Raw genomic sequence first — 23,896 nt, forward strand, 5'->3', positions numbered from 1 at the left:
GTTGGTCTCTTTATATATTGAATTGAACATTGAATTGAAAATTGGCAAAATGAAATATGTATCGGTGAACACTATTTGGAAACTGAACTTATTTATGAAATTGGAATGTGTATAGTATCAATGCTCCTTGAGAAGAAAAAAAAATTTCAGTATTAACGTTTGAGAAAAATTGGAATATGTATTGATTGCTCATCTTCCGGGTTAAAATGGGTTTTTGGGTTTGGGTCCGGTTTTACCCGGAACCCATTTTATTTTATGGGTATATCAATTTTTAAAACCACATTCACCCATTTACCCGGCCCAACCCATTTTTTTGGTTTTCTTTGGGTGGGTTTGACCGGGTTTTCCGGGTTGACCCAACCCATGTACACCCCTACATACAACAACTCCACAACATAGCATCATTAATAATAACAACTTGAATGGTATAACAACATTATTTTCTATATCATACATTTTCCACATAAATATATGTAACTCAAATTATTCAACAACAACATTCACATAATATATGTATTTCAAATTATCCAACAAAGATATTCACGTCAAACCAAATTAGATCCATCACAACATAGGTTAAATACTCTTAAAAACCCTAATTGAACTCATAGTACTTCTAGTTTTGAGGTTTGGAATTATTCCTTAAGTTTTGGATTAACTTAGAAACGGTTATGCTGAATTTTCATAAGATTTCACTAAGACCTCCTTGGAGTATTTTCATCATATCTCAAGAACCAAAAATCATTTTCACGTCAAATGCCAATTCAAAACAGAAACGTGTGAAAAAGACGCAAGAACATGAAACAGGACGTGCTGTCAGAGAGCAACTCGGGAAAAACCCACTTTTCACCCCAAAATCCCAATTTTAACTTCCTATGCCCAAATTTGATCCAAAAACTTGTCTGACCATTTTTATACATGTTAAGGCACTCAAAACCATATCAAACATTGTACTAAAAATAACCCATGATCTGAACATCAATTCTACACAAATTCAATGAATTTTCTACTCTATTAACAACCAATTACAACTTCAAAATATAATTCCCAAATTCCCATAACTACAACCTACAACATGCTAAACTCAATTTCAGAATTATACAACTTAGAATTAGAGAAAGTTAGTCCCACCCTTACCTTAGATTGATCGACGAAGGACTCTACCGCTTTCTCTCCTCTGACTCTTCTCTTCTTTTGGTTTTCTCCCTTTTTCTCCAAAAACAGGTTTCACATAATCCTTATTTTCTAATTCTAACTCTCCCCTTTTATATAAATCATTAACCTACTTATTTTTTCTTATTTCCAAATCTGCCCTCAAAGTCTCAATATTCTATCATAATATATGCATATATATATATATATATCTCTATAACAAATATATTTCTACACACATAATATTTCTACACCAAATAACATAATATTTTATACTAATATATACCAACATATAACATAACAAAATATCACTCATCAAAATAAATCGACTAAATTATAAAAAGACATCTAAACTCAATTAAAGTAAACAAATAATAAAATAGGGCGTTACAGGGCGTATGGGCAAAAACAACTACAACAGTCGATCTTCATCTTCAATCTCTATGTACAATGATGAGGTGAGAAAGCTTCAATGTTGGTGTCCTAGAATTTGTGTTGTAAGAAAAGCCAACACTGTCAACAATAGTTATGTGATGTGTGAATAATTTGTTTAAATAGTACATATTTTGTCTTTTGATTGTATAGGATGATGGTGAAAATTGTAAATTTTTTGTGTGGGTTGATGAAGCTGAAGAACTAGGCTATTTTACAAACAATGGTTCTGGTCATCGAAGAAATGGAAGGTTGATGGAGAAGCCAAAGGATAGGGGGAGAGAAGACGTTTGGAGGGCAAGGTTGATGGATAAATTTGATTGTGAAGGAAGGGAGCTTAGGTTGATTAAGATATTGATAGGAGTATTTTGTTTGATTGAGTTGTTTAAAATGGTATTGTATTGTGCCAAGTTCATGTAATGTTGTAATGAAAAGAGGTTGTCAATGAATGAATCAAACCTTTCTGAAAAAATTTCAATCAAATTGGTCCTTGAATTATACACATATCCATCATATCGATCCTCAAATTAGTGAAAATACCATCAAATAGGTTCTTGAATTTTCACAATAGATATCATTGTGATCCTTGATGCATACATTTGCTGAACAAAGTAAAAATTAAAAGACAAACACTTTGATTATAAAAAGACAGTCATTTGCATACCATCATAAGTCATATATTTGATGTTCATAAGTCATTACATAGCCAAAAAAATAACCTTACATAGCCATCAAGTCATCAAATCATTTGATGTTCTTAAGTGATTACATATCCAAAAAAGCATAAACTAAATAAGTCTAAAAAGCATTGATTAAACTAGTCCAAAAGCATAATTTAAACATGCATCAATGCTTTGGAAATCCTGGAGTTGGGATAAACTCCATGTATTGGGGTTAAGTAGAAGCGGATGACCCGTAATTTGAATTTGGAACTCTAATAACTCCATGAGCAGTTGAATTTTGTGGAGCAGGACCCCTCAGTGGTGTTTGTTTATGCATGTCATTTGAAATCACTGGTCTTTTCATACCATATCTCCTTGTACTCATTCTCTGTAAATAAAATCAATCATATCAGCCCTTAAATTAGTCCTCAAATTATGACAGTAAGTCTCAAATCGATCCAGGACAACACAAGTAATAGAGGGGTATAATTGAAAACACAGGAAAAATTACACTGAAAAGTTAAATCTCGAATTTTTACCATTTCCATCAATTTAGTCCTTGTACACGTGGCTGTCTTGTTGACACGTGTACATGACGACACAACATGTAAGAGGACACATCATCACCACTAACAGAGCTTTTGGACGGAGGGACCATTTTGATGGGCGTCTGTAAAATTCAAGGACTAAAGATTTTAAAAGACTTTTTAATTATGAACCTGTGGTATTCAATCAAAACTTTTTGTAATTTAAAAAAAGTCATGTGGTATTCAATTAAGACTCTTTGTAATTTAAAAAAAGTCTTGTGGTATTCAATTAAAACTCTTTGTCATTTTAAAAAAGTCTTGAGGTATTCAATCAAGATTTTTCATCACTTAAAAAAAGTCTCATGGTATTCAAAATCATTCAAATTAGGATTGTTTAATAAATTGGATTTTGTGGGATTTTCTAGTGAAATTTTAACAAGAAAAAATCTTTCATGAAGACATGAGATTTTTTGGGATTATTTTTCTTTTAAAAGTTTACTATTACTTTCTTCTCCCTTCTCGCTCTCCCCCCCCCCCCCCCCCCCCCCCCCTTCTCTCTCTCATCTCTTTTCTCCCCTCTCTCTCTCTCCCTTCTCTCTTGTTTCTCTCTCTCCTCTCTTTTCTCCCCCTCTCTCTCTTCCTATCTCTATCTCTCATAAAAAAAATCTTTATTGAGAATATTACTCTCTCCGTTTCAAAATACATGTCCATTTTAGAGAAATTTTTTGTTTCAAAATACATGTCCATTTCATAGTTTAAGGATACATTTTGTCTATTTTACCCTTGTCTACCAATTAATTGGATTCTAGATTTTCTCCACAATAATTATTTTCCACTAATAAATGTTGACCCAATTTTAAGTAGATTTACTCATGCACTCTCCCAAGAAATTATTTTCCCATGACTACTGCACTCTAATCCATCGTAACTAACTACTCCTAATTAATTGGACTCTCTAATTTGTTTATAAAAATTGAGTTTTTATAATTAAAACTACCGAAAAAAAATGGAAAACAAAGGAAAGTCTGTGAAAGTTGAATCTTGCACAATGAAAGAGTTGAAGACTCTTTTTTCAATTGAGTTTAAAAAAAAATTGATAACCGAAGCATGATAAGAGAAGTTGAAAAAAAATTATATTGGCATGCTATTTTCAATACATAACCGCAGCAAAAACCATGTGATTTACTAGATGAACCATATGTATTGGTATTGCCAGTATGTATTGGTATTGAAGGATGATTGAATTTAATTAATTTTGGTATTGGTATTGGGAGTAATTATGAGATGGGGTAAATAAATGTAAAATGGAGAAAATCAAAGACAAGGGTATAATAGGAACTTTTGTGTCAAACTAGCTTGTCCTTGGTTACTGCAATTTCTCCAAAATAGACATGTATTTTGAAACGGAGGGAGTATGATAAAGAATGTGTTGTAATCATTCATTTTCAATGAGTCTTTAAAATTCATAAAATCTTATAAATCCATAAAATCTTTTAAAATCTTATGATGTAAATCCAAATTGAAAATCCTGATAGTGTTTTAAAATCATGAAAGTCATTAAAATCCTATAAAATCTTTGAGATTTTTTTAAGCAAAAATTATCTTTTAAAATCCTAATCCAATAAATCCGGGGTAAAATATGGATAACGATTAAACCAACACCCATCAATGTTGTCATCTCTCCCGATTACCAAACTCAACTCTACAAAGCTCAAAGGTTCAGCCAAAATGGCTTTGAAAAGTTTCTCCACACTTTCACACAACACCCTATTCCACAAACTCATCCACGCTTCTTCGTCTTCCCCAACCTTAATCCCAAAATCAACTTCACCTAGCTGCATTCATGATTCCCACAAACAAATGCCCTGTTTTGGTAAGAGGAAACTCAACCTTACCCTTCTCCTTACACCCTTTCTCTGGAGCGTCTTCCCTAATGTACTGTTGTCAGCTCAAGAATTAATAACGGAGCTTCAGAGATACACAGATTCCAATGAAGGTTTCACTCTTCAAATACCCTCTTCTTGGACTAAGGTTTGTAAACAATTGAGTTTGTTTTTTCTTCATAAAAGAACAGTGTTTGATAATAATATATGTTGTTGTAAGTGACAGGTTGATAAAGCTGGGGCCACAGCGTTGTTTCAAGACCCAAATAAGGGAAGTAACAACATTGGTGTTGTGGTGAACCCTGTTCGACTCACAGCTCTTGGAGACTTTGGGACTCCTCAATTTGTTGTTGATAAGCTTTTACAAGCTGAAAGACGTAAGGTAAATCAATCACTGTGATCTTTATGAAATGTGTGCCTATAGTAATGATTTATTGATGCTGACTACAACAATTTCTTTATATTTGGAAAATCATAGTCACATCACACACATAGAATAAAGATAAAGATAAGGTCTAAAATGTGACATAACTCACTTCAGGAGCTGTTTTGTAAGGTTGAGTTAGGTTAAATATAAAACCTAATATGATATCAGAGCCTATTGACCTGAGCCATCTACCATTTCTATTCACGAGCCTGTTTTGTAAGCATGAGTTAAGTCTAATACAAAAACCTAATATGGTATTATAGTCTATCGATTTTGGTCACCTTATCACCTACCATTTATACTCACACACCAAACCCGATATTTATATTGTTGGGCATGAGAGTATGATATATTGGGAAAAACCCAAGTCCGTGCACCATTTAGATTCCTTGTTGATTTTAAACCCAAATCCACACACCATTTGGATGTACTTGAAAAATGCAAGTCCAACATATGATAAAAATAAGGCTTGGAACGAGTTTATAAATAGTGCCAATCTTGGGAAAGACTACATGAGAAGGAAGAAAGAGCTATCAAATGGAATCTACCTTTGCATTTGTTAGATTCCTTGTTGATTTTTTTATAAAAGTTATTTATGTTGTATTGTGTGCCTATTTGGATTGATAGTGAATTGGCAAATTTACCTTTTAGCATCATAATTTTATTAAAGCTCCAATGGTAGCTTTTGTCAAAATCACGGTGGCACACCGTGATTCTGCCAAAAGTCACAGCCCATTCAATCATACACTATATAGAATTAAAGATACAAGCAACAACAAGATAGGAAAAGTAGGAGTTCTGTACTTAGTTTTAAGGAAACACTGCTGCTGCTTTTATGACCAAAAAATGACCATTTCATTTTATAATAGTATAATAATCTTAAAGCATTTAATATTGAGGTTGAGAAGTAAGAATAGGAAACACGAGAAGGTCTGTCTGTCCCAAACTTTACCTCATTTGCATATAGTCCTACATGTTTTTGTGTTTTAAGAAATGGTGGATTGATAAGCATGCCTTACATCTAAGTGACTGTGTATCAAATTTAATTTATCTTTAACTTCTGTCAGTTATTGCCTCCATGTTCAGGAAAGTACGAAGGAAGCCGAGGTGGTCACAGTTGCAGAAAGATCGGGGAAGGGAGGTTTGCAAGTTTATGAATTTGAATACAAGATTGATAGTACTAGGGGAGGGCTGAAGAGGATCTTTTCTGCAGCATTTGTTGCCTCAAAGAAGATATATTTTCTAAATATTGTTCACTCTGATAATCCAGAGAGCCCTCTTGATCAACATAAAAGAATGATGTTAGAGCAAGTTCTTCATTCCTTTGATTCAACTAGTTAAACTCTTGTAATTAAAAAATTTGTTCTTCTGATTTTCTCCCCTCTATTGATTTTTGATTATTTAGTTATTGCTACTGACTTATGTTCAAATGCTACTCTTGAAAGTCATCGTAAACAAGCTGACTAAAAGATTAAAGTGCATGTTGAACTATTTGAACTTGTAATTATCATTACTTCAACACAAATTTGAGATGTGCTATGCAGAAGTCATAAATTTCTATATGGGGCTTTCGCAAGGCACAGACTTGTAAGATTTGGCTTATCTTAAGTGAATAGAGAGGAAACTAAGAGAATCAAATGTTCTTATATCAACAAATTCATGATTCGATATGACATACTTATAGTATAAGTATTGATTTGTTTAATTATGAAATATCATAAGTCCAAAATACACACCATGTTTTTATGTCAGAAGAGATAGGGCAGCAACAAGGAACTAAGAAAAAGATGCAGACATCAATGTTTTCACATAAAACCAAATCAAGCAGAAGAATGCACAACATAAATGGCCATCATAGTTGGAACTTTGGTCTAGCCAAAGCCAAACATGAAAAATAGTTGCCTAGGAAGGATAATCCTGTACCCTAATATATTCTCAACCAGTTATCAGAACATCCAAAATGCAACAGAACAAACAGGTCCATTCAGCTGTGCTACATTTCAAGAAAACAATTTTCAAGATAAATCTGATAGAAACCGGCACTAAAATACAATTTAATTGTAGAAACTGACGTTTATTGATGGCAGAAACGTTTGCAACAAAAAGAGTACACACACTATGACCTATAAATGATGGAGAAATAGTCCAGCGTGGTTCATTAATGAAATCACAACATGGCCAGGCACGTCCATTTGAAACTAAGAAAGAATTAATTAAAAAAGCATGAGAACATGATGAATAATTAGATGGCGTGCATATTATTCTTTGATACAAAATATTTAAATTAGAAAAGTCAAGGCCCATAATAGTAGGTCAGATAGAACAACCAATCTAATATACAAAAACTATGAATTTGAGGCAAAGCTAAATGACAATTAAAAATGTGTCAAAGTGAAGGAGAGTATAGTTTTCTTCCTGACATGTCAAAAATATCCTCACTACTTATACTATACCGTAGTTTTATTAAATTCCGTGTTCATCTTATTATGTTGTCCACATTCAACTGAATTTGTCAACCAAGAAAAGTCAAGCACAGAAATAAAATACACTTAAAAATTGATGCAAGCAATCCATCACTCTATAATCTTATATAGTAATGCATGCTATATGTATATGATATAGTAATTGACAAATTAAGCGACAAAATGAGTTGGTTGTTTTAAAAGAAAAACTATTTTAATGTGTTCTTATTGTTAAAGGTTTTACGTTGAAGCATTCAAGCTGCAAGTGAAACCAAAGCAGAAAAGGAGCAAGTATTAAATCAGTTTTTCTTTCATTGTTTGATAGAAAATAGTGAGTGACGCATTCATCTGTGGAAAAATAGTCCTGAGAAAATACTGCCTCAGATGACTATTCAAATATTGCAACTTGTTTCAAAGCAGTACTAACTAACAAGTTTGAATCTTTCAACTGAAACATATATTGGGTTAGTTACATATTATTCCTCTTCTTCTTATATGAATTATGCTGTTTTAAGAATCCTCATGTAACTCCCTATTTCTGTTCCACTGAACACCATATTTCTCTTTTTTTCTTTTTCTTTTTCAAGAATACGCAAGAACTTCTCAAGAGAATCCTTGTTACATGGGGACTGAGACTAGTGTTGTTCCAGAAGTGACAGAAAACATAGCTATGGATTCAGCAGAGAAGAGACTCAATGAGCTTGGTTACAAGCAAGAACTAAGAAGAGAAATGGTTTTTGTTCTTTTGCCATCTTGATCAAAAAATTCTCAAAAATAAAGTAACATTTTTTTTTTGGTACTAAATCTGTTAATTTTTTCTATTTATTGTGCAGACTATGTTCAAAACTCTTGCGATAGCATTTTCAACAATGACGCTTTTCACTGGAATCACGCCTCTGTATGGTTCTAGCCTTCTGTATGCAGGCCCTGCAAGTCTTGTTTGGGGATGGGTTGTTGTTTGTTTCTTCACTTGGTTTGTTGGGATTGCAATGGCGGAAATATGTTCATCTTTTCCGGTTTGTCTCTTCTCCTCAGTTTATGTATGTAATTTATTTTATAATTTATATAACCCTGATAATCCGAAGTTTGACCATTAGGTAAATGATTGTTCTAGTCAGGATTTGAACTCGGATAGTACTAGTACTTTAAGGCTTAAAAATTAATCTGTATAATCTTAAATCGTTTATTCTTACAAATATTTACGGTCTACATATCAAGCTATTCCCAAATTTCGATTTTGAAAAGAGTCGTGCTTGAACAAACAAAACATGTCTTATTATCCTTTTCAATTATAAAACAAAGAGTCAAGAATAGCTTTTCATTAGGGAAACTTCTGCATCCTAAAAATACTTTGTTCCCGCTGCACATGAATCAGTGAAAATTAAAAAAAACTAATTTCCACTTTTGATTCAATCTAACAGACAACTGGTTCTCTGTACTTTTGGGCTGCACATTTAGCTGGTCCGAAATGGGGACCATTTTCTTCATGGTGTTGTGCTTGGCTTGAGACTGTAGGTCTTATTGCTGGAATTGGTACTCAGGTAAGTGGACTTGGGTTAAATTTCATGTATGTTTGGATTGGCGCTGAGTTTGACAAAATCACGGTGGCATTGGGATTTTATTGAAGCTACAAAATCGTGGTGGTTCACCGTGATTCTGTCAATCGAAACATGCAGTCAGTGTTTTCATAGAATGTGTGCATAGTAAGTAACTCATTCTTTTTCATGGTTGGTAAGGCATATGCAGGATCACAGACATTACAGAGCATAATCCTACTCTCAACAGGCACAAATAAAGGTGGAGGGTACTTTGCTCCAAAATGGCTATTCTTATGTATGTACATTGGCCTCACTGTTATATGGGCAGCATTGAACACATTTGCATTAGAAGTCATTGCCTTCATCGATATAATTTCAATATGGTGGCAGGTACTTTTGTTTCCATGTATATCCATAACTGCCATAAGATTGCTCAATATTGTTTATTCACTAAAACATCATATGGTAACCGCAGTCAGTCATTCAGAACTGTTGAACCAAGACCAGACAACTTATATTTTGAGTTGTTTATAAAATTTGGCTTATTGAACTTAAATTTGAATTGTCCGATCCGATCTTTATCTAATTGCTCCCACTTGCTGATAACGGTGAATGTGTGGTATCGTGACTGCAGCCAAACACTTCATTGTTCTTTCTACCAAAAATGTTCTAAGATGTGCTTCAAAATTTGCTCAACTTTTTTGAGCTTTTATTAGGAAGTAACACACTCAATTTTCTGTGTCAGGTTATTGGTGGAGCAGTGATAGTGATACTGTTACCTCTGGTGGCACTAACTAAACAATCAGCTACATATGTATTCACAAACTTTGAATTAGCATCTGATACAACAGGAGTATCAAGCAAACCATATGCAGTGATTCTATCATTTCTTGTGAGCCAGTATTCCCTCTATGGATATGATGCTGCAGCACATTTAACTGAAGAAACTAAAGGTGCAGACAAGAATGGACCCATAGCAATACTTGGTAGTATTGGCATCATTTCAGTCTTTGGATGGGCTTACATCTTGGCACTTACATTCAGCATTCAGGTAATCATGTCTGAGAGGTATTAGCAATAAATAAATATCTTGAAGATATAGTCAAGGAATGAACACTTAGTCCCATAATGGATGAGACATGACCTGAAAATAAGTTTTGAAGTATGAGACATACTCACCATACAAGATTCATTGAGCCACCTACCATCGAGTCACTTGACATTAGGCCAACCAAAATTCTAAGATGGTATCAAAGCTTGTCGTTTTTTTTTGGAAAATTAGAACTCAATGCATTCCTTTGATAAGTAAACAGTGAAAACTCCTAACATATTTGAATTTTTTTGACTCAAACTACACAATTTATGGCAGACGGGTGACAATTAACACCATTTTTCAACTATGATTCAGGATTTTGGTTACCTTTATGATCCAAACAATGAGACAGCTGGAGCATTTGTGCCAGCACAAATACTCTATGATGCATTCCATGGAAGATATCACAATTCCGCTGGAGCAATAGTTCTCCTATTTATCATTTGGGGTTCATTCTTCTTTGGTGGACTTTCAATCACTACAAGTGCCGCCAGAGTGGTAAGTACTAAACCTGTTTGGGCTGATTCATTCGAGCTTATCTACTGACATAAATAGTTGCGAAACTATTTGTTAGAATTTATGACATCGTATCCATAAGCTATTTTCAGCTTATTTCTATAAGCTCTCCAGGATAGCTTATGAAAACAGTTTGACTTTGTTTTATTTTTTGTTATAGAAATAGCTTATACATTAGTACTTATATGATAATCGCTTATGGTATTGTATACGGCGAGAAATGCCTCCTAACCAGTGTCTCAAATGAAACAATTTTCAGGTTTATGCCCTGTCAAGGGATAAGGGAGTTCCATTTTCATTCTTATGGCGGAAACTGCATCCAAAGCACAAGGTTCCTACAAATGCTGTATGGCTTTGTGCAGCAATCTGCATTCTTCTTGGTCTACCAATTTTGAAGGTAAATGTAGTTTTTACTGCAATAACTTCAATAGCCACAATTGGATGGGTTGGTGGTTATGCAGTTCCAATCTTTGCAAGAATGGTGATGCCTGAGAAAAACTTCAAGCCTGGACCTTTTTATTTGGGCAAGGCAAGCAGACCAACTTGCTTGATAGCATTTCTATGGATTTGTTACACATGTTCTGTATTCCTTTTGCCAACTCTTTATCCTATTACTTGGGATACTTTCAATTATGCACCTGTTGCTTTAGGGGTAGGTTTGGGTCTAATAATGCTTTGGTGGGTATTAGATGCAAGAAAATGGTTTAAGGGGCCAGTTAGGAATATTGATGCTCAAAATGGCAAAGTATAATTCTTGTAAAGTTTGAAGAATAATTGATGGAATATTCTTTATCTCATGCTTGTTACTTTTGACTTGTACATTCTATGGTCAACAATATTGTTTAAATTTTCATGTCAATATTCAGTCTTAATAGTTCAAAGAGGTCAGTAAGAAAAATATTTCACTTGCTTTTTTTATACTTCTTATAATTTCTTAATTAAAATATTGATGCCGCCGATTATAGTTCATACATACTATGCCGCACGAGCACTTCAAATTAAAGTTGTGTCCGGTAATTGACAAGCATACTAGTGTCACTCTCACTTGTAACACTGCTCAACCATTCCTTTGCTTCCTCCACCTTAGCCTAAAAACATGCAAAAGTGCTCCTAGCATTATGTTCTTCTGATGTGGCCATGCTGATGCTATCTTTCCACCACATATCAAAAATCTCATATCTCCTCTCTCTACCATGTTGTATGTAACGGCCCTTGATTTTTTGCATCCCCTTCCCATAATATTCAGCAATATCTACTGGCTCAACAAGGAGTTTGTGGAAATGTGAAGCATTGATCCATTTACCTCTAATTACAAAGTCATTAGTTTGCTCATTTCTCCCCCAACGTGTTAATTACATTGTTCCAAAACATCAACGAAACTAGCCACTAAACTACTTGACAAGAAAGTAGTCACTAAGCCCTTTTTAAGTTGTAATGTTTATTATATTAGTTTCTTGTGTACTATAGCAAGTAACAATGAAGGATGTCATGTTTGGTTTCTCTAATACCGAAATATGAAGTATCTAATGTTTTAGGAACTTGGTAAGGTTAGCAATATATACTGTGGATTAGGAGTGTAAGTGGTTCGAACAAAACCGAATTAAACCGAAAAAATATATGACCTTGTTTGGTTCGGTTCAAAACCGAACCGAACCAACCTAAATCGATTTAGTTTGGTTCAGTTCTCGGTTTTTAATTTTGAAATTCAAAGAACCTATGTTAACCTCACTCCCCATTTTAGTAATATTATCACTCCTGACACACACACTTATGATTAAGCTCAAAGGCCAACATAAAATACTCCATAATTCATTCACTTTCTCCCATCATCGTCTCATCTCATCATTCACACTCTATTTCGTTTCTACTAAAAAAGAACATTAGCCGCTACTTACACCTAACCCATCGTTCCTCACCTCTGTTGGGATCGTCCATCTCGTGTTAGTTATACAAAGTAGTTTGAAAAACAGAAAACATAGAAAACAAAGTTCTATAAAATATTTGAGTATGTTGTATGCATAAAATACAAATTTGTAAAAATATGAATTTTTTAATTGTATTACCGAACCAATCCAAATCAAACCAAAAACCTCTAGAAAAATTGTTTCCAGATACATCAGCCAACAACACATTATTAAACTTTATGTGACTGACTTGTGTAGTTGTATATCACATGTGTGCCATTAATCTTTCAATAATTCAATGCCAAAACACAAAACCATCAATCAAGACCACATTCAAAATCAATATGCAACTTCAAGAGTTTCTAGTACTTTGGTAGTTGATAAAAAAATTTAAGGATGTTTGTAATTTGTATCTTATGAGTAAATGTTCAAAAATTGGAAAGTAGAAATTTTGTAAAAAAATAAAAAATAAAAAAAAATCAATTTTTAAACTTTTAGTAAATTGAATTATTGACTTTGAAGTTAGCATTTGCCTAATTTTAATGTGTGAAGAACATGGTCAAATCCACAGCATGCCCAGGCCCGGCTATGTGTGTTGCAACAATAATTTGACACGTACACAGACTAATGGGGCAATGTATGGGACACATTTGGACATTTAGGGGTCAAAATTAGGACAATTATGTATGTTATTTCAAAAACCTAATTTGTCACGTAGTATTTGATTCGAATGTAACCCCTAAATATTCAACATTCGTATCAAGCATTTATTCACATGCATTTGAGCTGTATTTTCTATTCATTGATGTATCCCTCCCTTGATAACTTTTGTAGTGGGGTTTTGAGTAAAAAAAAACTTTTATTGTGAGGTTTGTCATGTTTCATAATGTCTCTGAAATTTCACGGTAGCCAACTTTTCTTTTGTTCCTAAGTAATTATTGTTTTTGACAAGTGTGGTTGGAAATTTGCATAGATGTTCATCAGAGCAGGCTAGCACCGATTGAAGAAGGCAAGACTTGATTTTTGGTGTTTGAGCAGATATAAATAAGGGATAATCAAATGATGAAAGTTATAGAAGGATTTAAATGTATGTCTAGTTATCCAAATTCACGTAATGATACTGTTACAATGTTAGAAGCATTTAGTAATTAAAAAGAACAAGGCCACAGGAAAAAACATACAGACAGTAGCAATAAACACAAAAGCAAGACTTCCAAAACCACACCAACACCTCCACATGCAGCATGAATAGTTGAAACTTTGCAACTCCAATTATGACAATCTTCGGGTCCCCAAAGTACAACTTAATGACCTTTGTTATAACGTTAAGACAAATTGATCTAATCTGATCAGCATTCATTCGATAAAAACAAGAGAAAATAAATACATTTATAGTACCTCAAAACTCAACTTATATTTTATTCATATTTCTTTCTGTCAAACCAACACTCATTATGTCAATAAAGAAAGATTATATGATTTAATATGAACTTTTAGATAGTCTAACTTTCCATAAAATGTCAAAAATACTTTAAAAGTTTATGATTATTAAATACAGAGTAAAAATGTAATGGAATAATAATAATATTAACAAAAGTTATTTATATTTACTTATGTAAGCCAGCTTGATAGACATAAAATACACTTTTCAATGAGAAGAAAAATAACATAACTTTTTTAATTAGCTAAAGGAACTTACAAAAAAAACCTTGGTAATGTATAAACTAGGGTTAAATATGTTTTGAGTTTCTCTAAAATTGGAAATTTTTAAGTTCAATCCTTACTTAATTTTAATTGCTTTATAAGTCCCTACAAAAAAAAATTACATGTGATTTCAATCCCTAACAAAAAAAGTTTGTTTAATTATCCTTAAATTCATAATTTTTGAACGATTTTTTTGAGTCAATTTTAGAATATCACGGAAGGTTCATTTGCTAAAATTTAGAATTTTTTAACATGAAATGAATTAAATATGAATTTTTTTAAACGACGAAGGTTTAAGATAAAAGTAACAAAAAATTGGACGTAGAATTCAAAAGATAATTTTGTATGGAGGAACTTTTAGTAATGTTCTTAACACGTCTGTCAAAAGTTGTTCAAAAACTTAAGAGTGTGTTTGGACGAGGTAATTAGGAAATTTTGAAAAATTTATAATTTTAGACAATTCAAAAGATTCAATTAAATTGCCTTCATTTCTAAATAATTTTGTTCGGGTGGAGAAATAAAAAAATTTATTGTTATAATTTTTGAACAACTTTTATAAATTTTAATTTTTTTGGGCCAAATTTGGAAATTGAAATTAAGGGTTTGAAATTTTCGGGAATTTTGAGGGGTCAATTTGCACTTTTTTAGAATTTCATTGGGTCAATTTGAAAATTTTGAAAAATGTGAGGATCAAAATGCAAAATTTGAAAAATTATAAGAATTTGAAATTCTTAGCTTTTTGGTGTCATTTGAAATTATCTAAATTTAACTTGAACAAAATACTTCATAAATTTTCAATATTTTAAAGATTCTCCAAATTATCATCCAAATAATGTAATTCGTTCAAAAGTATTTGAATTCCATCAAAACATTATATTACCTCAAAACATTCCTCCATCCAAACATACTATAAGCGTTTAAGCATAATTAAACAAATTTGAATTTAGTAGGGGTAAAATTGAGTGCAGAATAATTTTCTAATAAGGACTAGAAAAACTATTAAAATTAAATAAGAACTAAACGTATACAGTCCCAAATTTATAGGAACCAAAACCATATTTAACCCTATCAACTATGATTTAGTATGTAGATTAGACCGTAGATCGTGGAATGGGATCAATGAGAGCTTAAATTGTGTTTCAGATCATATCAAATCGTGCCCCGATTTTCTAGTTTGTACACAGAACAACAACTGAACGTTATTCAAAATCGTGGTCTGCTTTCTACAAATCACGGCCTGATTTTTGTCGAACCAAAATTGTGTCACAATTTTACTAAAACACAAACATCAAATTTTGAATCAACGCAACAGTTAGGAAGTTCATCTCTCTTCCATGATTGGTTTCTTTGAATTATACTTTAAAATAAAGACAACGAATATGCTGATTGGTTGACCAATTTTAATATAAAGAATGTTGACGTTACAAAGTTGTGAAATTTCTCTCCCATTCTTCTCTATTCTCGTTTTCTATTCTTGCCAAACAAGATAAGTATACAACTTCTATCACTCCTCTATTTCTCTCAAACCAAACAAACAAAGGACAATTTTTGAATTTGCAAAAAATAACATTTGAATTGTTATATCTGTCAAAAGGACAATAATTGAACTGTAATAGTAAATAACAGACAACCAATTATACTGTTATGTAAGAACAGAAAAGTGGAAAATGTCCGTAGTGAAAAGGAAAGATTATAACTGTGGTGGTGAGGAATTAGTTAGAAGAGATGAAGAAGAAGGAAAAAAATGGTTGGTGATGATGTTTGGCATGGGTCCCCCCACGCATTGAATGCACATTGTTTCTGCATTATTATCTCTTTTTCTCATTGGAGAAAATCTCTTTCTTGTCTAGTCTCTTCCCAAACCTATGATCAATTCAGCATTCTCTTCCTTCCACCTGTCAACATCTAAATCTATCTTTCCCAAACTCTTCTTGTCTTTTTTCCCATTACTGTTCTCTCTGTATCTCTCTGACATCATAATTCATAATAATAATTCACTATCTCAAGTCTCAACTCTCAACAACATCACCACCTGATTGTATAGATAGAGAGAGACAGACTGTTTTTGAAGTGTGAAACTGTTTACTGTAAAGGACAATCATGCAGGAGGTTGAAGCCACCACCGCTTCTCCGCCTCCACCCCGCCGTGTTCTTCTTATATCTGCTGGTGGTAGCCACTCTGTTGCTCTTATCTGTAAGCTCAATACCACAAAAAGCTTAACTTTTTTATTTTATTTTATTTTACTAACATGCACTTTTGATTTTTTCTTTGTTTGATTCTGAAAATCTGCCATTTGGGTTGTGAAAAGTTTGAATTTTTAATGGAATGATGCCCTTTTGATTTATTTGCTGTGATTCTGAAAATCTGCTATCTGGGTTGTGGAAAGTTTTAATTTTTAGTGGAATGGATAGGTTTTTGAGTTTGTGTGGTTATGGATTGATGTTGATCTTTTTTCAGCTGGAAATGTTGTTTGCTCGTGGGGTAGAGGAGAGGATGGACAATTAGGTCATGGTGATACTGATGATAGACTTTTGCCTACTCAACTCAGTGCATTGGATGCTCAACAAATTGTATCTGTTGTTTGTGGAGCGGATCATACCCTTGCTTATTCAGAGTCAAAAGTGGAAGTATATAGTTGGGGATGGTATGCGTCCTTTTCTTTTTGACTGCTATAACATTATATAGAATGGGTTATGGATGGTCTGAAGTAGTGTTGCTGTATTAGACTTAGCTTTAAGATAGTGTTTTTGTTATACTTGCACCTATATCTTGGATATCTGTAAAAATGTCAGTTCATTCAATCTAGATTGAGTTAGCAATTTGCCTTTATTCATACTCAAGATGAACTGAAGTTTGATTTTGGGGGCAGAAGAGACTGGATAATTTATTAGATTGTACGAAAACTCATTACGCAGATTGAGTTGCTATTCGGGTCATATAACGTTTCAAGTTGTTTTCATGAGCCATTCAATATCTGATCCATTATTGTTCACATCGAAAATAGTGTTATGAAACATATTATGATTATGACAATATTCTTAAATTTTCAAGTAGATCTTATTTTGATTTTTTTCAGGGGTGACTTTGGACGGCTGGGTCATGGTAATTCTAGTGATTTGTTCATTCCTCAGCCTATTAGAGCATTACAAGGATTAAGGATAAAGCAAATTGCTTGCGGTGATAGCCACTGTTTGGCAGTTACCATGGAAGGCGAAGTTCAGAGGTTTGTAGTTCTTGACCGAATTTTTATCTGTCTCCGTTCTTACTTTTTCTTATCAATTACTACCATTCCTGCATCAGTCAAGTTTTTTTTTCTTCTTTTTGTTCTTTCATGGAGTGCATATATAAAAACGGCTAAATTTCATCATTTGTCCTTTAAGTTATTTAATTGTAACAAAATTTTTTTAAGTTTTTTTCGTACCACTTAAGTCATTTAAGTTAATTAGTTGTAACAAGTTGGCCTTTTAAGTTTTTTCCGTACCAACAAGGTCTTTAAGTTATTTAACCGTAACAATTTTGGGGATTTTAGATCTTAAAAATGTAAGTTATTCGGGACCTAAAAGTTTAAATTAAATAAGGGTCTTGTTAACCAGTGCCCCGGGGCACTGGTTAAGGAATCTATAAATAGAATTTCTGTCTTGGAAATATAAACTGTCACTTTTTATTAAGTAATAATTACATTACTTTTTAATAAATACTTACTTCTTTTGGTGCTTAACCAATGCCCCGGGGGCACTGGTTAACATTCTCCATTAAAAATAACTTAAAGATCTAAGTGTTACAAACAATACTTAAAGGACTAACTTGTTACAATTAAATAACTTAAAGGACATAAGTGATACTAAAAAAATTTAGAGGACCAATTTGTTACAATTAAATAACTTAAAATCTCCTGTATAATTTAGCCTATAATAACCGACAGTGCAAACTTAAAGGGCCATTTTCTACTGCAAGCTATAGGCCCCATTTTTTTAATTTTCTTTTCTTGTCTATTTACTTACCGAAAGAAGGGTTTAAGAGAATTTAATACTGATACTGAAAAAAGTTGCTCTGAATCAACCTACTTGATTTTTGCGACAGACTCTTGTTATATTCTCATTACTTAGATAACTGATACTCCCTTTATGAATTAGATTTGTTTCCTTGCACACGATACATGCATCTAAGAAATGATTCAATATTCTATTTTTAAAGGTATCAATGCATATTGAAGTCCTTGTTTTATTCTGTGAGGATAAATCAGTCTTCCATCGGTTGTTTGGAAGTACCAGCAACAAGTCATCTGCATCATGAAATCAGTTGGTTCATTCTCATTTTGTCTGACCTTTGTATTTTTTTCCCTCCTTTTATCTCTACTCATTGAAGTTGGGGGCGGAATCAAAATGGTCAACTTGGACTTGGCACCACAGAGGACTCCCTTGTGCCACAAAAGATTCAAACATTCCAGGTACTCTTTTTGGAGATATTCATCAAGGTTACCAATAATAAATAAAAATTAATGAGCTAGTATTGAATGATCAATCAATACACAATGGCAAGTTCCTTTAATATACCTAATGCCTTCTCATCCATCCCCTTTTCAAAGCAAGTTTAAAACGGATATATTAACTCTCTGTCATTGATGAGATCGTGGATGGATGAAAAAGGGAAGCTGACAGGAGCGAGACAAAATACCTAGAACATTTAGATTAGCTAGATGGAATAAGACAATCAAAACTTTTAGATGGTTAGACAGATGAAAGTTGTAGGAGCAGGGCATAGCTCAAATAGGGGGAAAAAGCAGAAGAGAGGAGGGCCACTGATTCAGATAAGAGAGCCAGGGCATAGCTTAAATAGGGGCAAAGTTCATCTCTTCTCTATTTGTTCTTTACCTTGGCCTAGATCCAGTTAAAAATGATAAGAGAAAAAGATTATCTAGGGGTGTAAACTACAATTTTTGTACTCATTGCAATGTTTTTCACATCAGTCCTTATACTAAACAAATAGAAACAAACATCCTCGATCTATTTTCTATTGGTCTCATAAGTCCTTTGTGGAGGAGTAGCATGATGGGCAAACCTAGTCCACTAGCTATTTAAACACGTGCTAGATCCATTTTGAGGTTTGCAACTCCTACTCGCCCTGCCTTATCTTCTTGCTCTTTTTCTATTGGCTAAGAGTCTTGGAGCTGAATGGTAGAGAACTTGACCAACTGATCTCTCAGTCTTCAGGAAGCATTTGTAAATCTTAACAACTTTATATTATTTACAGAAGTGTTATCCATTTAGACACACGAAAGAAAGAAGCGGGCTAAGAACCAAAAAAAAAATTGATATTGCAATCTTGTCATGAACATTTTTTATTTATGCATTGAACATCAAAATATAATGCATCAAATGATCAAACTAATTATACCATTATCTACTGGGCTCATGTAAATTTTGATGTTGAAGGGAGTACCTATCAAAATGGTTGCTGCTGGTGCTGAACATAGTGTGGCCATCACTGAAAATGGAGAGCTGTACGGATGGGGTTGGGGACGATATGGAAACTTGGGATTGGGAGATAGAAATGATCGATGTATTCCAGAGAAAGTTTCTGTTGATGTATGTCCTCAGACTGGTATCATCTTGCCTTTTCTGATTAGAATATGATACATCGATTGGAATTTGGAAAAATTGCAATGTAATGTTTGATTTTTGACAAAAGTTTGACTTGCTGTTTACTTTAATATTAGAATCAGCATTCGAGAAATTCACTTTTGTCATAGAAAACGTTAAGATTCATGAACAATTTTGTACATGCATACTAATAGATGGAAAATATTTAGTTTACCCCTCATTGCCTAAGTCTTGCTTGTTAAAAGTTGCAGTGTGACAAGATGGTCTTGGTTGCTTGTGGATGGCGGCATACAATATCTGTTTCATCGTCTGGTGAACTATACACATATGGATGGAGCAAATATGGCCAACTGGGACATGGAGATTGTAAGGATCATCTTGTGCCTCACAAGCTTCAAGCCTTTAGTGATAAGTTAATTTGTCAGGTATTCCTTTAATTATAAGCAGTTGGTGCCCAGGTGGCAATTTATCATATTTTTAGGCTGCATTGGGGTTTCCCTTCGCCCTGGTTGTTCAGTTGGTCTTATCTTCCACCGTATATGTGCCAGTGCCACACTGTTTTGTTTTTAATCCACCTTTTTATTGGATATGGTTTTGGCTGGTTGTAAAAGACTAGCAAAAATTGATCCCACAATTTTTTTCCCTATCTTAGAACTTGCAAACTGGGTGCAATGTATTTGGTGTTAGATAAAGTGGTTAGTTATAGTTATGTTTATTCTGTTGCTGAACTTTGCTTATATTCTTTCAGGTATCAGGTGGTTGGAGGCATACTATGGCACTCACAACCGGTGGACAGCTTTATGGATGGGGCTGGAATAAGGTTGACAGTATTTTTATTTTTTATGTTCCTCGTATAATGTGAAAGTTTGTGTTGTAACTAGAAATATTTGTTGATTTACAAACACAACAAAGGGTTGCATTCGGTGACTGGTTAAAGAATGCACATTACTATGTATGCAGAGAACTAAAATATATGCTGCTTTAATTAAAAAGATGGCGTGAAATTTTATTCTATATATATGAACAATCACGAGCTTCGAAAATTGTCTCATCACCTATTTCTCCTTTGATTTTAGTTTGGACAAGTTGGAGTTGGTGACAATGTTGATCGCTGCTCTCCTGTGCAAGTGAAATTTCCCCATGATCAGGTACCTGAAAGTTGAAACTCTGGTACTCTCTGTCTCATTATTTATTCCGTTTCGAAATTTGTTAAAATCTCTCTAAAAGTCAATTTTTTATTGTTTAAATTATCGCCAACTGTTTAATTTTTATTTCTGCATGCTTTTGTTTGGTTTGACAGAAAGTAGCTCAAATCTCATGTGGTTGGAGACACACAATTGCTGTTACTGAAAAAGACAATGTATATTCTTGGGGAAGAGGCACGAATGGGCAACTTGGAATTGGGGACACCATTGACTGGTAATTGCTTCTAAACCTAGTAATATTGTTGGGAGTATTAGGTAGACATTCATCTTTTACTTTATTGATTTTTTTTTCTTCATATTTTTTATGAACTCACTTAGGAGACATTCTTTTATTTTGGTTGTAAAGATACATTTCAAAGGTGAAACAGTTAATTTGTTCGTGGCGCTACCTTTATTTTGTGGCAACTATGACTATGTTAATTTAACTAGAAACATAGCCTTAGACTCAAGTATTGGGTGCATTTCATTAATATCTTTAGTTAATAGAGTCGTTTTTTGGATTTGTAGGAATTATCCAAAGATTATCGAGGCTTTGAGTGTTGATGGATCTTGTGGGCAGCACATAGAATCTTCAAACACAGATCAATTATCAGGTGCTTTATTCTGCTCATCAATGATGTTTTCCTTTGTATTATATTTTTTGCCTTGACCTGATATTAGTACCATTTCATTGTGTAATTTAGGTTTCTATCTTTCAATTTTTTATTTATTTTGTTTATACACTTTGCATTATGCTAACTGTTGTATTTTTCCCCTAAATAGGAAAAACCTTGGCCTCCTTAGCTGAGAGATATGCAGTTGTACCAGATGAAGCTGTAAGTGTCTCGTTTTAGCATACAGTACTTCTAAACTTAAGACTGAAGGGTGACTAAAGTATGTTAGTAGGAACAATTTTGCTCATAGTTTAAGAAATCTAGAAAGAAAAAGATAACCATCAACTTGTGGGGACTATCTGTATTATGAGAACTTTAGGAGTATACATGGTCATTTGACTTGGACCCTGTTTTGATTGACATCTTATTTTGCAGCTTGTAGTATAAGCGCTTGTGAATAAGCTATTTCTATAACTCAAGATAAAATAAAATCATTTTTTTTTATAATCTATAAGTTGTTTTCATAAGATATATCGGAGAGCTTATGGAAATAAGCTGAAAACAGAATATAAATGTCATGAATAGTTTTCATAAGTTCTCTCAAATAGTATCACAAGTGCTTATGCTTGTAGATAAGCTCAAACAAGTCAATCTAAACATTCCTTGGCATGAGAGACACGCATTTCATGCTAATATTATAAACTTGTATGATTTGTCAGGCGCCGGTGGCTAACTCAGGCAGTTTAGATAGGCTGGACCTTAGTGTCCCAGAAAGCGATGTCAAACGGATTCGAGTTTGATATTACTACAAAATCTCCATTTGACAAGAATGATGCATCCAATCAATGTCTCTGCCTCATCAGTCCCATGGGGATGAGCTTCCACTTTTATCATTTTGGCTATTAACATAATTATTGTAAAGTAAAATATATCCCACATTATGAGAATATTGCATGTGGTGTCACTCTTCTATATATATATTATATTATTAAGCAGCAAAAAATACATTTATGATATCCTAGTGTTAAATTTTTATTTCAAGCTGTATTATGATTATGCCTTGTGTTACAAGAAAAGAAAGTGGAGAAAATAGGACTTGGCCAAAAAGTAGCTACCCAGAATGCAGACAGATAAACCAGTTGGGAGTTGATGGCTGTTGTTTAAGTGTGGCAATGCTTGAATAGTTAAGTATTGGCAAGACCTTGGAGTAAAGATAGATCGTTGAATCAGCGATAGTGTTGGAGTTTCAACTCCTCGTATGAACCTGGTGTCTTCTTTGATTTTATACAAGCTTTGTCCAAATTAGTCCTTTTTTGTTAGATGATCGTGTTGTAGTCTCAACTCCTCTTATGATGAAGTTGTAATTTCTCTTTTTCGGACATCTTCTAATGTATCCATTAATTTATGCAAGTTCGTTATTGTTTCCTCTAATAATGATGCCCAACTAATTCATAATTTATGTCAATGGAAAACCAACAAAATCTATCTTCAATCCCTTTCTATGTTGACAAAATTGTTAAGAACCAACAATTTACTCCCTAGGTTGGTAGTTGTGCTAGTGGTGCATAAAATGGCAATGTCTCTATAAAGCATCAAGAACCTTAACTCTGAAATAAGGGAGAAGCTGCTCCGTCGTCCATGATTGTTGATAGATTTCTAGAAGCGCATTCATCCTACACTTCCACACAAATGAAGATGAAATCATGATTCTCTTTTAAAATTAGGGAGAAGTCAATCTTTTTAATTTGAGAGAATTATATATGATGATAATCAACATGCGATGAAGTGGTAGAGACTTTGAGATATTTATAAGAACTTATTTAACCTTTAAATGTAATAGAAAAAACAGAAGGTCTTTTGGACAGTAATTAAATAAAGAAAATGCTAAAGAGTATCCATACAAAACTTTGCTAAGAAAATTAACATACAAAATATTGTATTGAAAAAATAATGAAAAATACTTTATTTAACTTTTTAAAAATAAAAATTATTATTTTTAATAAAAAGTTTCAATTTTTTATTTTGTGCTCCAAATCACTAGTTAGTTAGCATTACCTCTTAAATAAATAATTTCCCTAAAAAAAAAAAATTGGCCATTAAATAATGTCATATACTATAGCACCCCAAAACAAATGCCGTTAATATATACAAAAAAGCCAGCAAAACAATATAGAATTAAAATTTAAAAACGCGTAAA

At 33.2% G+C, this 23,896-nt stretch overlaps 3 protein-coding genes across 5 annotated transcripts; all 3 read left to right on the top strand.

The window, feature by feature from the left end:
* Positions 1-4,410: 4,410 nt before the first annotated feature.
* LOC11424008 (psbP domain-containing protein 2, chloroplastic) lies at positions 4,411-6,676 on the top strand. Of its 2 annotated transcripts, none has more exons than XM_024779746.2 (3): positions 4,411-4,804; positions 4,883-5,038; positions 6,151-6,284. In XM_024779746.2, the coding sequence occupies exons 1-3, from the start codon at positions 4,442-4,444 to the stop codon at positions 6,238-6,240; spliced, it is 609 nt and encodes a 202-aa protein (XP_024635514.1). In that variant the 5' UTR covers positions 4,411-4,441; the 3' UTR covers positions 6,241-6,284. The 2 variants fall into 2 exon arrangements, with proteins under 2 accessions (XP_024635514.1, XP_003602661.2); XM_003602613.4 differs by having other exon boundaries at positions 4,414-4,804; positions 6,170-6,676.
* Positions 6,677-7,705: 1,029 nt separating this feature from the next.
* Positions 7,706-11,557, top strand: LOC11425555 (amino-acid permease BAT1 homolog). The gene is made up of 8 exons (XM_003602614.4): positions 7,706-8,009; positions 8,133-8,278; positions 8,379-8,561; positions 8,967-9,086; positions 9,282-9,473; positions 9,829-10,134; positions 10,492-10,674; positions 10,952-11,557. The coding sequence occupies exons 2-8, from the start codon at positions 8,168-8,170 to the stop codon at positions 11,441-11,443; spliced, it is 1,587 nt and encodes a 528-aa protein (XP_003602662.1). The 5' UTR covers positions 7,706-8,009; positions 8,133-8,167; the 3' UTR covers positions 11,444-11,557.
* A 4,457-nt stretch (positions 11,558-16,014) lies between these two features.
* Positions 16,015-23,109, top strand: LOC11424997 (ultraviolet-B receptor UVR8). 2 transcript variants are annotated; one of them, XM_024779945.2, is made up of 12 exons: positions 16,015-16,494; positions 16,759-16,945; positions 17,378-17,524; positions 18,667-18,748; positions 19,734-19,886; positions 20,147-20,326; positions 20,650-20,721; positions 20,978-21,049; positions 21,202-21,320; positions 21,614-21,699; positions 21,869-21,921; positions 22,419-23,109. In XM_024779945.2, exons 1-12 carry the CDS (start codon positions 16,401-16,403, stop codon positions 22,497-22,499), a joined length of 1,326 nt encoding a protein of 441 aa, XP_024635713.1. In that variant the 5' UTR covers positions 16,015-16,400; the 3' UTR covers positions 22,500-23,109. The 2 variants fall into 2 exon arrangements, with proteins under 2 accessions (XP_024635713.1, XP_003602664.1); XM_003602616.4 differs by having other exon boundaries at positions 16,018-16,494; positions 20,153-20,326.
* Positions 23,110-23,896: the final 787 nt, after the last annotated feature.

This window comes from Medicago truncatula, chromosome 3, assembly GCF_003473485.1.
Source record: "Medicago truncatula cultivar Jemalong A17 chromosome 3, MtrunA17r5.0-ANR, whole genome shotgun sequence".
In the NCBI taxonomy this organism is placed as follows: domain Eukaryota; kingdom Viridiplantae; phylum Streptophyta; class Magnoliopsida; order Fabales; family Fabaceae; genus Medicago; species Medicago truncatula.

Excerpts from the sequence above, each read along its gene's own strand:
- LOC11424008 (XM_003602613.4), top strand. The coding sequence starts at position 4,442 with ATGTTGTCATCTCTCCCGATTACCAAACTCAACTCTACAAAGCTCAAA. Across the intron at positions 4,805-4,882 it reads TACCCTCTTCTTGGACTAAG|GTTGATAAAGCTGGGGCCAC; the intron begins GTTTGTAAACAA and ends TGTAAGTGACAG. Across the intron at positions 5,039-6,169 it reads TACAAGCTGAAAGACGTAAG|GAAAGTACGAAGGAAGCCGA; the intron begins GTAAATCAATCA and ends CTCCATGTTCAG.
- LOC11425555 (XM_003602614.4), top strand. The coding sequence starts at position 8,168 with ATGGGGACTGAGACTAGTGTTGTTCCAGAAGTGACAGAAAACATAGCT. Across the intron at positions 10,135-10,491 it reads CACTTACATTCAGCATTCAG|GATTTTGGTTACCTTTATGA; the intron begins GTAATCATGTCT and ends ACTATGATTCAG. Across the intron at positions 10,675-10,951 it reads CTACAAGTGCCGCCAGAGTG|GTTTATGCCCTGTCAAGGGA; the intron begins GTAAGTACTAAA and ends AACAATTTTCAG.
- LOC11424997 (XM_024779945.2), top strand. The coding sequence starts at position 16,401 with ATGCAGGAGGTTGAAGCCACCACCGCTTCTCCGCCTCCACCCCGCCGT. Across the intron at positions 16,495-16,758 it reads CCACTCTGTTGCTCTTATCT|CTGGAAATGTTGTTTGCTCG; the intron begins GTAAGCTCAATA and ends ATCTTTTTTCAG. Across the intron at positions 19,887-20,146 it reads CAGAGAAAGTTTCTGTTGAT|TTGCAGTGTGACAAGATGGT; the intron begins GTATGTCCTCAG and ends GCTTGTTAAAAG.